The sequence below is a fragment of the Hylobates moloch genome, unplaced genomic scaffold, assembly GCF_009828535.3.
Source record: "Hylobates moloch isolate HMO894 unplaced genomic scaffold, HMol_V3 SCAFFOLD_20, whole genome shotgun sequence".
In the NCBI taxonomy this organism is placed as follows: domain Eukaryota; kingdom Metazoa; phylum Chordata; class Mammalia; order Primates; family Hylobatidae; genus Hylobates; species Hylobates moloch.
In genome coordinates this window covers 20,211,885-20,226,244 of record NW_026652295.1, presented here as the reverse complement: position 1 = coordinate 20,226,244, position 14,360 = coordinate 20,211,885, and the positions used below count along the sequence as shown (strand labels likewise).

At 38.8% G+C, this 14,360-nt stretch overlaps 1 protein-coding gene across 6 annotated transcripts in view; it reads right to left on the bottom strand.

Moving 5' to 3' along the window:
- CDKAL1 (CDK5 regulatory subunit associated protein 1 like 1) overlaps nucleotides 1–14,360 on the bottom strand; it is a 697,372-nt gene that overhangs the window by 277,680 nt on the left and 405,332 nt on the right. For all 6 annotated transcript variants that reach the window (XM_032141403.2, XM_058432566.1, XM_058432568.1 and 3 more), the window contains one exon: nucleotides 799–965. In XM_032141403.2, the coding sequence (XP_031997294.1) occupies nucleotides 799–965 (167 nt within the window). The remainder of the gene's footprint in view (nucleotides 1–798; nucleotides 966–14,360) is intronic.

Here is a 14,360-nt window from a genome sequence, read left to right as displayed (position 1 = left end):
CTCATATTTACTGTGTCATTTGCCATCAGGTACCACAGTTACCTGGACATACGCCCATTTGCCTAATTTGACACAGCTACTTAAGGGTAAGCATCCCGATCTGTGGAAAAGTATAAAAACAAAATCAGGGATCTCAGAATCACCTTTGTTCACAGTGATTACCATTATGTCGATAAATGGAAAACAAGGAAGGAAACTCTCTGAAAGAAAATGTCATGTATTCAGGGATGGGCCTTACAATGGGAATACAGGTGCCACAGTAACGCATGTGCAAATGAAGTGAAAGAGTACCTTGCTCTGCGTCCCTCTTATTCAACTTCACCCCTGTGTATCTCCAGATGAAGGGATGAAATTGAAAATTCATCCTCAAGCTTCAAGCACAGTACCTTTTCTGATATGGCTAACAGTAGTTTGGATAACACAATATTGACTGTGGGTTGCAAAATTAATGCAACATATTAGCAGTTCCGAATCAGACAAGGGGTCACAATGGAGGAACTGAGGCAAATTTATGTGCCGGAAGACTGAAGGGCTACAAACAAACAAAGAACTGTGGCAAAGTGGCAAGTATTGAAAAATTTGGGCAATGCTGATTAATGACGAGGAAGTAAAAAAGTGTTGCCTGCCAAAGAAGGGGATTTGAAAGTCTTGATTCATTCTTGGAAATGCGGGACTACAAAAAAAAAAAAAAAATGTGAAGGAGTTTTAAATGAAGCTGATGCGATGATACTGAGGCTGCCACACTGTCTGGATTGCTTAGTGTCTATGTCAGCATGCAAATGGGGTGCTTTTCCTTACCTCCAGATGCTCTAAAATATAGGGTGGATTTGTCATGCCAAGCCTCAGCATTGCTCCCTCAGGAATCACTTCAACCAGTTTCCACAGGAGTGTGGGGAGATTGGTGCCAATATCTCTGCCATAAGCCCCCGTGTCTTCACTGGTCAACCATATCTCACAAACACCCTCTGTGAATCAAAGGAGATAATTAACAAATCTGTGGCAGAGCTGTTTCGTTCATCATACAGCTGCTCACTCTTTTTAATGCAGTATTTCTCAACACTATTATTCAGGCAGTCTGGGTATTCAATTGCAGAGAAAAAGCAGCTTATCCCATGGTGCCAGTGGGTTATTAAGTTCATTTTATGAACACCACAGAGTTACAACAATGCTGTAAATTATCAGTGTGTCCTATGAAGTGATTAACATTCACAGCCAATCAGTTCAACTGTGCTTCCCCCAAAGCACTTTGATCAAGACTAAAGCCTCAGTCCCACCTCAGAGAATACCTATTTTATTGAACACTCTAAGCCCTGGAACTGAAACAGTCACTCCACAGAATAGGCACTATCAGCAGTTAACTCATTAATCAGTATGGCACCAACCTAAGGAAAAATGTCAAGTGTAGTTAAGGTTTAGCTCACATATTATTAATTATAAGGTACCCATTTTTCTCGTAGCAACTATTCTAGTCCGTCCTCATTATTCAATTAAGAATAGTATTCATTTTATTGCTGCATTCAAAAAAGTTGGTTGCTGCCTAAACTCAGTGTTTGTGTTGGAAAACCTGTTTACTGACAGCTTGCTTTCTATTTTCCATAAATCAGACTTTAGGAAAACGTATATATATTTTTGTCGTTATTATTGTTATAAAGAATCCTGACTTCAAATATCATACCCTGCAATGATACTGCTTCAAAAGTCCAGAGGAAATACTTTGGGATCCCCCTCATGTTATTTAAAATGAATAAAACAGAGTTAGCAAGAGCTATTCAGGCTTTCATGGCACACAGAACTTTTCTCAATCCACATTCAATGAAATGATCAGCCTATTTTAAAAGGCCAAATGATTAACAAGGCTAAAACAAACAATGAAGTGAGCCTGTGAAATTTGTTCACGCTCAAGTGGTTTGTTGCTTCTGAAGAACCTCAACACACACACAGGCACACAAACTGAAGACTTTAGCCTGAACCAAAGTATAAGTTTCTAGAAAGTGTCTTAAAATTATAATTTTAAATTATTTTTAGTTGACAGAACAGAAGAGTTTCAAAAATACATTTAAATATTCCTAGCCAAGAGAGACAACAAATAAAACACATGGCTTTTATGTGAACATGGACTTAAAACTTACAGAATAAGAAAGCATAAAATAAAGATCTTCGCTCCTCTTAATATGTTCCAAGAGGTAGAAAAAAACACAGCAAAAAGATTTCCAATCACTATTCTTTCCTTTAGCATAAGAAATATAATTATTTTAGCAAGAAGCTAAACCATATGAAAACATTTTCACTTTTTCCTGCCTGTCTATCTTTCTGAGACATACACATCCTCACCCACACCCACACAACATGGAAAATACAAGGATAGAAATAAGATTTCAGTTTTCCCAAATTAAAGAATCAATAACTTAGCATTGAGAACAGAATACATAGAAAAAAGAGCACTTAAAAAGCTTTTTAAAAAATAAAAAGCTCAATACATTTTAAAAGCTGAAGATATTTTTAGCATCTGAAAATTAGTAGTATTATGGATATATGGGTTTTCATAGTTTAAATTAAATACCTAGTTCCAGAAATAATAAACCTTTGCTTAATCTTAATCATTTAATAAAAAGCTTCATCCTCCAAAGAAACAGTCTGGCATGTCCATAGGCTATTTTTAGAAGCGTATAATTTTATAAATATTCTCTGTACATGGAATAAATCTTTTTCTATTTAAAAAGTGGACTGAAATTAGTGGTATCATCTTTAATATTACATCTGCCATTAGGCACTGGACTCATACAATCTTTTTTTTAACAAAATCTTATCACAAAATACACTCCAGGAAAAGAGATGGCTAAGTAACAACATAAACAGATTTTAAAACATTCTGAAAGAGGTTATAAAAACAGGACATTATCCATGATTTTCCAGTTACTGGCATTTGAGCAACACAATATGAATATTTTAAAATGAACAGAATAATTTTAATTTATAATTTTTCCATCCAAATGGTTCCATGTTATGCCTTATGTAGAGAGTGCGGGTTCCTGGAACAGTGCCTTGCTGTTGCTAGATGAATATAGAAGGGGAAAAATCGCTATGAATAGGAATGGAAATAGCATCCACGGAGAAACAGCAGCCAGCTCTTCAAGCTGCATAGGTGGGGACCAATAGCCCCCTGGTGGGCTGAAACCTCAAATTAAATCACATAAAGAGGAAGCAGCTGTAACACTAAATCAGCAACAACAGGAACAATGGTCTTAATGTCTCCAAGATCAAGGCTGCTGAAATACTCTATATAATAGCAACCTGGTTTAAAACACAATGGAACGAAAGAGCATGAGCAAAATGAAACCCTTGGACTCGAGGAGAATTTTGCTTTGCCAATTCAATTCAAAAATCTGTCAAAGATGATCTTGTTCTTAGTCAACATGAGAAAGTTCAGCTTTTGTAAGGGTGTATTTCAAGCATGAATCCTAATGAGAATGGATCTCTCAAATAGGATATGGAAGTCATTACATACTAAAAGTGACGCTAAATGTGGAATCCCCATGCCTGACATCCTTTTCCCTGGAAAGTCTCCTGATTAGTCATAGCACAGGCAGTTCCTGCCAGGCCACGCTTGCATATGAAGTCACCAGAGCACCTGAGGGCTTCAGTAGTCACTAATGGACACACACTGGGACACATGCTTATATCTGCACACTTAATTGGCTACACTTACGGACAGAAGTGCTTGCCTAAACAGCTTCATTTCTTAAGGACTTCAGTTATGAGCTTTATTTCTATGCACATAGAGTTCTCAATTTATGCAAACATTTATTTGGCCCTTAATGTGTGCCCTTCAGCTCTTCCAGCTCACGACAGATACGGATTCACCATTAAACTGGCAATTAGCTAAGAGCTGGCAAGGGGACACTGACTAACGTTCCGGACCCTTCGCATCCATCCCTATTGGTGGTGGGGATACAATGGGACAGTCTTCAAGAACACAGCCTTAGACCAAAATGAAGGGCCTGCTGGGCTGGCTTAAAATAGACACAATGGCAGGTTCAGTAAGATAGTCCCAGTCTGCACTATAACTTGGAATTTGGTAAGTATATGTCAGGAAAATAAACACATGAAAATGAAAAAGAGGGGGCCGGGCGCAGTGGCTCACGCCTGTAATCCCAGCACCTTGGGAGGCCAAGGGGGGCAGATCACGAGATCAGGAGATCGAGATCATCCTGGCTAACACAGTGAAACCCCGTCTCTACTAAAAATACAAAAAATTAGCCAGGAGTGGTGGTGGGCGCCTGTAGTCCCAGCTACTCGGGAGGCTGAGGCAGCAGAATGGCGTGAATCCGGGAGGCGGAGCTTACAGTGAGCCGAGGTCACACCACTGCACTCCAGCTTGGGTGACAGAGCGAGACTCCGTCTCAAAGAAAATGAAAAAGAGATGAAAGCAGGAATAACTAAGATAAGAGAAGTGAATGCCCATTAAAAACTTCCATGCCTGTAAAAGCAAATATATGCAAAAAAAGAAAGTGATGGGGTAAGAAAGTAGGAGACAGAAATTAGGGTTTTTTTAAGCATCCAAGGGAAGATTTTACTTTTTTCTAAAATTGTTCATCTACCTGACTTGTGTTCGTTTTCCCAAAAATTGTTCAGTCTACCCGACTTTTTAAATGAACATTATGTTCATCAGATCGTCCACCATCCTTTTGATGCATTAATTTTGGTAAAAGGAAAAGCAAATACTGGGAAGAATGAAATGCACTATACAGGAAAAAAGCCTTAAGTTTAGTTATGAGATTCCATTATCATCTTACCCAAGCAATTACAGACCAGCCTGTAGATGAAACACAAGCCATTTTTCCCTGAATAAAGAGCAACCCCAACAGCTAGATTCCCATCTCTGCTCCACAGCAATTTGAGATGACAGGAGACGGAAGTAGAAGACCTAAAAGTTTGATAATAAGAGAAGGATAATATCCTCAATAAAATAGTCTCACCACAAAGAAAATCCTCTTTGAAAAATCAAACTTTGCCAAAATTCAATTTCAAAAGATTATGGCTCACTATAACTATGTATGAGCTTCACTGTAATAAATTAAAATATGGGTGAAGACTGATTTTATCCGGTCAAGAAGCAGCATTTCTCTAGTAGTTCCTGCTTTATCTTCGAGGAAAATTTCCAAGATAAGTTGTTTCAATTATTCATGAGTAGTCTCTAAAAATAACTACAAACATACAAAAACTGTAAATCATTATTATGGGGATCAGTAGTTAAAGAGCACTGGATGGCAGGGAAACCTACATCAAGTACACATCATTTAAAAATCCTTGGAAAATCTGCTAACTCTACCTCCCACTACCCGGTGTGTGCTGTCCACTCCTCATCTTTTCTTTTTTTTTTTTTTTTCCTGAGACTGTTTCACTCTGTCACCCAGGCTAGAGTGCAGTGGCACGATCTCAGTTCACTGTAACCTCCGCCTCCGAGGTTCAAGTGATTCTCCTACCTCAGCCTCCTGAGTAGCTGGGATTACAGGTGCACACCACCATGCCATGCCCAGCTAAGTTTTGTATTTTTAGTAAAGATGGGGTTTCACCATGTGGCCAGGCTAGTCTCCAACTGCTGACCTCAGGTGATCCGCCCACCTCAGCCTCCCAAAGTGCTGGGATTACAGGCATGAGCCACCGCACCTGGCCCCTCCCCCGTCTTTTGTTCCCCATTCCTATCCTTTGTTTTTTCTTCTCAATTTTATCCTTGAGTCTTTCTCCACCATCCAGTTCCAGCCTGTATTCTCCCACTAAGGAAAATACATTAAACATATATTATTTGTTATATTTATTTAATATGCATTAAATTATCAGCTTTTACTTCCTGCTGTTTCTTTTAAGGGTCACAGTGCATATTAGATTTTTAGGGGTTCTTTCTTCTTAAAAAATAATCTTAGAAAATTCAGAAATTAGGTTGGGTGTGGTGGCTCACGCCTGTAATCCCAGCACTTTGGGAGGCCAAGGCGGGCGGATCACCTGAGGTCGGGAGTTCCAGACCAGCCTGACCAACATGGAGAAACTCCGTCTCTACTAAAAATACAAAATTAGCCGGGTGTGGTGGCACATGCCTGTAATCCCAGCTACTCAGGAGGCTGAGGCAGGAGAATCACTTGAACCCGGGAGGCAGAGGTTGAATTACCTGTAGTTCCCGGGGGAAGTCACTATATGCTTTATGCCCATGCTGTTTCCTCTACCTAAAATGACCTCTACTCTTCTTTGCATAAAAAATACCTCTTTGAGGCCGGGCGCTCGTGCCTGTCATCCTAGCACTTTAGGAGGCTGAGACAAGCGGATCACTTGAGGTCAGGAGTTCAAGACAAGCCTGGACAACATGGTGAAAACTCGTCTCTACTAAAAATACAAAAATTAGCCAGGCACAGTGGTGCATGCCTGTAGTCTCAGCTACTTGGGAGGCTGAGACAGGCGGATTGCTTGAACCTGGGAGGTGGGGGATGCAGTAAACTGAGATGGCACCACTCCACTCCAGCCTGCGAGACTGCATGAGACTCCATCTCAAGAAATACTTCTTCAGAAAACTTTCGTGACCACTGAGAATAATTTACACGCTCTTCTCCTGTGCTTTCAACCCTCTTGTACATAATCCTGTTAATACAATGTGTTACAATTATTGGTTTGTCTTCCCTGAGAGAAAAGAAGCATTTCCCAGGCAGAGCTGCAAAAATCTAAAACACATATGCCTAGGACCTATCATGATGCCTAGCAAACAGCAGAGCCTCAATACATTTTGGTTCCATCAATCAACATATTTGATGGGATCGCTTTCAGTAAAAAAAAAAGAGATGCACAGATTAAATATATTTCAGCTAACATTTGAAAAGCACCTCCTTCTATACAGACACATAAATATACACACATACATATAAACACACGTATACAAACACACACACATACAGAGATTGTGCACAAAAGTGGAGGAGGTTATGTATTAGGCAATGAGGAAATACCAAAATGAATATTCTTTGGACAATATGGAAATGCAGCTTGAATGTTGCAAAGTTTCTTGCATAGTCTCTTAACTTCTACACAAGATTAGCAGTCTCGCTTAGGGTTTCCTATTACCCTACAACAACAGCTGGCCAGCAAAGCAACTGAATGCAACCAGCTTTTCACTTACAGGTATGATTTTCTTCTTAGTTACAAAGAAGTTCAGAAAACAAACTTTAACATTATTTTTTATTGCCTTAATAACGAGAGTTAACAAAGAGATGGTACTTCCAGACCTTACTGATATCTGTAATTATACTGGTTATAGAAAAAATTTGTTGGTATAAATTGATAATGCTGTTGCTAAACAAAAACAACTTGTTTATTTCTTTCAAAAGGTCACAATCAGAAAGAATATTGTTTATTTCCATACTTCTGCAGGAATTTGGAAATAATGGAAAGTTCAAAACAAACTAAATACCATAAAAGGATGATATACTTTCTGAAAACAAGGCATCTGACTCCCCAGTCTCCAAAATCTGTAATAAGCCTCAATGAAGCAGATTAAGTTTATCCTCTTAATACCACAGTATGTTATGCTCCATATATGGGCATTTTTAATACCCCTAGAGAAAATATAGACAGCAGTGTCTATGAACAGGTCCTCTTGTGTTTCAGCAGGATGTGGAGAGAGGCGTAATTCTATCTTTAAAAATCACAACAGGCTCAACCGCTAGCAGTCCAAACATTATGGATATACAAAGGAGGAGGAAGAGGAAAGAAGAAAATCATTAGATGCCTGCAATGCAGTACATTGTTCTCAGAAGATATTACTAATTAGTTGATAATGATGATAAAAACTTATCTAGATTTCAAGACTAACAAAGAGCTACAGAATAGTTTAGAAGGTAAAGAAAAGTAAAAAAGCAAAGGATTTTTCATTATTTCAGCCACTGAGCTCAATTATGGAATGAAGAACAAATAAAAGTTCAGATCTTTAAAGGACAGAATTTTTATGACTAATGTTTTCATCCTAAAGGTCTTTCCCTTTGGGCCAGGCATAGCAGCTCATTCCTGTAATCCCAGCTCTTTGGGAGGCCAAGGCAGGAAGGATTCCCTTAAGTAAGGAGTTCGAGACCAGCCTGGGCAACAGAGCAAGACCCTATCTCTACAAAAACTAAAAAAATTAGTTGGGCATGGTAGTGTGCACCTGTAGTTCTAGCTATTTGGGAGGCTCAGGCAGGAGGATCACTAGATCCCAGGAGTCGAGGTTACGGTGAGCTATGATTGCACCACTGCACTAGAGCCGGGGCAACAGAGTAAGACCTTGTTTCTTTTAAAAAAAAAAAAAAAAAAAAAGGTGACCTTCACTCAAGGTACAGTCAAACAGAACTGAAATTCTGTAGTTAAAATTAGAAAATTTTGTCTTTAAAACTTATACAAGTACAGATGATGCCCGACTTACGATGGCTCGACTTAGGATTTTTCAACTATATGATGATGTGAAAGCGATATGCATTCAGTAGAAAGAATACTTCCAGTAAACATACAACCATTCTGTTTTTCATTTTCAATACAGTATTCAACACACTGCATTGAGATATTCAACACTATATTATAAAATAGGCTTTGTATTAGATGATTTTGCCCAACTGTAGGCTAATAAAAGTGTTCTGAGAATGTTTAAGGTAGGCTAGGCTAAGCTATGATGATCAGTAGGTTGGGTGTACGAAATGCTTTTTCTTTTTCTTTTCTTTCTTTATTTGTTTTGTTTTGTTTTTAAGACAGGGTCTTACTCTGTCACCAAGGCTGCAATGCAGTGGTGTGATCATGGGTCACTGAAGCCTTGACCTCCTGGACTCAAGTGATCTTGCCATCTCAGCCTCCCAGGTAGCTGGGACTACAGGTACGTGGCACCACACCTGGCAAATTTTTGTATTTTTTGTAGAGACAGGGTTTCACCATGTTGCCTAGGCTGGTCTCAAATTCCTGGACTCAAAAAATCTGCCCTCCTTGGCCTCCCAAAATGCTGGGATTACAGGTGTGAGCCAATGCGCCTGGCGTTTAAATGCATTTTCAACTTATATTTTCAACGTACAATGGGTTTACTGGGATGTGACCCCATTGTAAGTCGAGGAGCATCTGTACTTAAACAGCAAATAGAGTTTTCTATTTTCTGTTATATTATTATATGTTCGGTTTGAAGGTATATCAGGTATATAGTTTAGGTGTCCTCATACAAATAAAACATCATTCATTGATTCATTCATTCATTGACTCCTTCTAGCAAGTAATTGTTGAATACCTATTATGTACCAGATACTGTTCTAAAGCTTAGAGATAAGGTCTCTGCCCACATGAAATCTATTCAAGTGAAACAGACAATAAACTAAGAGATAAAGAACAGATTGTCAAGTAAAAACAAGTGCTAATAAAAATTTTAAAAGCAAGATAAAAGGTATGGATGATGAGGCCAGTTGCAGTGGTTTACGCCTGTAATCCCAGCACTCTGGGAGGCTGAGGCGGGCAGATCACCTGAGGTCAGGAGTTCGAGACCAGCCTGACCGACATGGAGAAACCCCCGTCTCTACTAAAAACAGAAAATTAGCTGGGCGTGGTGGCACATGCCTGTAATCCCAGCTACTTGGGAGGCTGAGGCAGAAGAATCACTTGAACCCGGGAGGCGGAGGTTGCAGTGAGCCGAGATTGCCCCATTGCACTCCAGCCTGGGCAACAAGAATGAAACTCCATCTCAAAAAAAAAAAAAAAAAAAAAGGTATGGATTATGGTACTGGATTACATCCCAGTAAGTCCACTGTAAGTTGAAAATGCATTTAAAGGCCAGCCACATTGGCTCACACTTGTAATCTCAGCATTTTGGGAGGCCAAGGAGGGCAGATTTTTTGAGTCCAGGATGATGAAGTGATTGGGAAAAGACACTTATTTTTGATAGGGAATAGTTGAAGAAGACTCACAATGAGACGAAACCTGAATGAATCAAGGTAGTAAGCCATGTAGATTAGCTATCTAAAGGAAGAGCCCTTGAAGCAGAGGGAATATAAGTGCAAAGACACAGTATGAGTATGCCTGCAGTTCCCAAGGAACAACAAAGAGGTCAGTGTGGTTAGAATGAAGTGAGTGAGGGTTTTGTGGTGAGAAAGAATTGTACAATGGGAGCCAGTATTAATGGAAGTTGTTATAAGGGGCTCAAGCTCACAGGGCAGGGCTGAGAGAGCAAAGATGACATGTTGATAAACAATGCACTGTCATAGCCAATAATTATGCAATATGTATATTATACTTGCCAGTAAAGCTCTCAATAACTTCACTTTAAGATATTCTCATACTTATGCTCATGAAAACTGAATGCATTTTCAAAATTCTCAAATCACTAGATATGTTGTATAAGAAGGGGGAGGAAAAAAATAACAGATAATGTAACTGTCCAGTCTTTCTGAACGAAATTAATTTCATTCATTCTTTATATGGAGGGGAAATGTACTATTATAATTGACCAAAATATACAAAACAACACTCACAAATGTAAATAGAAATACATAAAAGGAACCCAGACCAGTAACAATGTACGGTTTTTAGTTGGTATCACCTAGAGGGAAAGGAAGTGGTGCTTGTCTTTTATCTCTTTTCTTTCCTTATTTCTTTGCATCCAACAGAGCCTAAATACTACTACTGGGCCCCAGCTTCTCACTTAGCATTATTTAAGTTGAAATCCAGCAAACAAACCAATACTTGCCACAAACTCAGAGTCTTAACGTTTGAACCACCGCTTTGGCTTCAGAAGATAGGACAAATAAGGATATGTGAAATAGGGCCTCTATGAGGTAGGAAAAGGAATAGAAAAATAGGCTCACCTTCAAGAACCTACTACCCAAAAACCTGGAAACTATAATTACAAATATAATAATTTGGATCACTTTATTCTTTTGAACTACAGGTAAATATTCCTTTATCCAAAATGCTTGGGACCAGAGGGGTTTTAGATTTCAGATTTTTTTCGAATTCTGGAAAATCTGCATCATATGTACCAGCTAAACATCCCTAATCTGAAAATCCAAAATCCAAAGTGCTCCAATGAGCATTTCCTTTGAGTGTCATGTTGGCACTCAAAACGTTTCAGATTTTAGAGCATTTTGGATTTTGGATTTTTGGATTAGGGATACTCAAAAGGGGTTAGTTAAAATAGCCTTATGTGCCTTTTACAGGTTGGATGTAGGAGATGAGAAGACAGTTATGTTCTTAAGTAAAAAGGTTGTGTGTGTGTGTGTGTGTGCACATATGCACTGTTTCTAGATAATGAAAGAATAAAGTGCAATTCTAGGACAAAGAAATATTGTTTAAAAGTTTTAAGAAGCAGCTAGTGATTCAGCCCTGAGGAAAGGAAGAATAGTCAGAACAGGAAGGTCTGACAGATATACAAGTTAGCAAGAATTTAATAACCAGCTACTTCTTCAATTTAAAATTTCTAAGGACAAAACACTACAAACATTTGCAGGTAATATCAACAAAAGGTAATTTTAATACTATTATAATAACATATATATCAATAACCAGTTCTATAACTTGACCAATACTATGCCAATCAACATGATAACTACCAACATGTCTGCTTCTATAGAGGAATATGTAATATCCAGTACAAACTGTTGACTCTGACTGTACTGATGATAACAAACATTAATTAAAAGGACAGGCCAGGCACAGTGGCCCATGCCTATAATCCCAGCACTTTGGGAGGCTGTGGCGAGTGGATCACTTGAGGTCAGGAGTTCAAGACCAGCCTGGCCAACATGGAAACCCTGTCTCTACTAAAAATACAAAAATTAACACAGCATGTTGGTGCGCCCCCGTAATCCCAGCTACTTGGGAGGCTGAAGAAGGAGAATCGCTTGAACCGGGAGGTGGAGGTTGCAGTGAGCTGAGATCATGCCACTGCCCTCCAGCTGGGCAACAGAGTGAGACTCCGTCTCAAAAAGGATATATTGTGAGGACTTCCACTTCTACACATGAAGGATTAACTGTTATAGAAATTACCCTACTACTGTAAACAACTAGAAAAATTGACACAATATATAAGACAAGAATAACTCGACGAGGAACAACACAGTGAAGGAGTGTGATTCTTGAGAGAAACAAAGGAGATGAGCAATATGAGTTCCCATATTACTATCTGGAGGCATTTTCCAGGCCACGGTACAGACAGGTAGGAAAACAAACAGAGCCCAGTGATCTTTCCGAGTTGAAGAGACAGAGGTTGGAGTTTGGAAGGTTATAACTGATAGGATTAAATATTATAGAGGAGAGAACTGCATATGGAGACGGAGCTCCAAAAATCAGAAGAGGGCTCCCCTCAAGTCTCTGGTTGAGTAATGATGTGGGCTAAACTATTGACTACGGTTATTTATTTATATATTTGGAGACAGAATCTCACTATTTTGCCCAGGCTGGGCTCGCACTGTTAATCCTCCTGCCTTAAGCCTTCTGAGTACTGGGACAACAGGCATGCATCATTGAGTCTGGCTCAGTGTGGTTATGACCAGCAGAGAAAAAAAAAAAAAAAACAATAGGAACACAGTCAGAAATGACAAACATGATGGAATTAGCAGACAAGGACATAAAAACAACTATTGTACAAGTGGTCTATGCATTTAAAAAAATATGAACATGATAAAAAAAACAAAAGAAGATATTTGAAAAGATCCTAGTGGAACTTCTAGAGAGGAACTTGAAGACCTAGTAGTAACAGAAACTACCCAAAATGAAATGAAGAGAAATAAAACATTCATAATAAAAATGAAAGGAACAGAACCACACCAAGCACACTAACACATGAGTAGAGTCCCTACAATATGGCTAAATTTTCCCCAAATTTGGCAAAAACTATAAACCACAGATTCAATAAATTCAATAAACCTTCAACAAAATAAACAATAGAAGCCACATCAAAGTACACAAATTACTTTTTTTCTTTTTATTTATTTATTTATTTGTTTTAGAAAAAACAAGGTAATGAGAAAATCTTAAAAGCAACTAGGGGCTGGAAGCAATATTGTACACAAGAACAAAGAAAAGAGTGACAGACAACTTCTTGTCAGAAACGACGCAAGCCAGAGTGTAATGGAGACATAACCTCCATAACCTCAAAGGACTGAAACATTCTTAACCTAGATTTCTGTTGACTTTTCAGACAAAGCTGAGTGAACTCAATACCAGCAGATCTCTACTCCAAAAACTAATAAAGAAAGATCTTTAAACAGGAGAGAAATAATACTAGATAAAAAGCACAGTACCAGATGATACACAAAGAAAAGAATTGGACCAGAAATGGCAAACGCATGGGTATATATAAAATATAATTTTTAATCTTTTTTTTTTTTTTTTTTTTTTTTTGGAGACAGAGTCTTGCTCTGTTACCAGGCTGGAGTGCAGTGGTGTGATCTCCACTCACTGTAACCTCTGACTTCGTGGTTCAAGCGATTCTCCTGCCTCAGCCTCCCAAGTAGCTGGGATTACAGACACACGCCACCACGCCCAGCTAATTTTTGTATTTTTAGTGGAGACAGGGTTTCACCATGTTGGCCAGGATGGTCTCGATCTTTTGACCTTGTGATCTGCCTGCCTTGGCCTCCCAAAGTGCTGGGATTACAGGCAAGAGCCACCGCTAAAATATAATTGTTCAGCTGGGCGTGGTAGCTCATGCCTGTAATCCCAGCACTTTGGGGGGCCAAGGCAGGCAGATCACCTGAGGTTGGGAGCTCAAGACCAGCCTGACCAAGATGGAGAAACCTCATCTCTACTAAAAATACAAAATTAGCTGGGCATGATGGCACCCAACTGTAATCCCAGCTACTTGGAAGGCTGAGGCAGGAGAATCGCTTGAACCTGGGAGAGGAAGGTTGCAGTAAGCCGAGATCACGCCATTGCCCTCCAGCCTGGGCAAAAATAGCGAAACTCCATCTCAAAAAAAAAAAAAACAAAAAAGTATATATATACATATATTTAAAGCAAAAATAATAACATATTTTGGGGTTTAAACTTGATGCAAAAAACTGACAATAGCACAAAGGACAAGAAGAAAGAGGAAATGGAAATATAAAATTACAAGGTTCTTACACTATAAATCATGTAGTAAAATATTATTCGAACACAGATTGTGATAAGCTAAGGGTATATATTTAAACCTGAGAGCAACCATCAATCAAGCAAAGTGGTAATTTTGGTAAAGTCCATCTTTTTTCTATTTTATAAAACATCTAAAAGGAGCTAAATCAACAAATGAAGTCTACTTGTGTTAAACATAAGTTGTCTTATAAGCTAATTAAGTACAATGATCATTATTAAATTCTGCTATGTGAGGCTAATCTAGAGAGCTA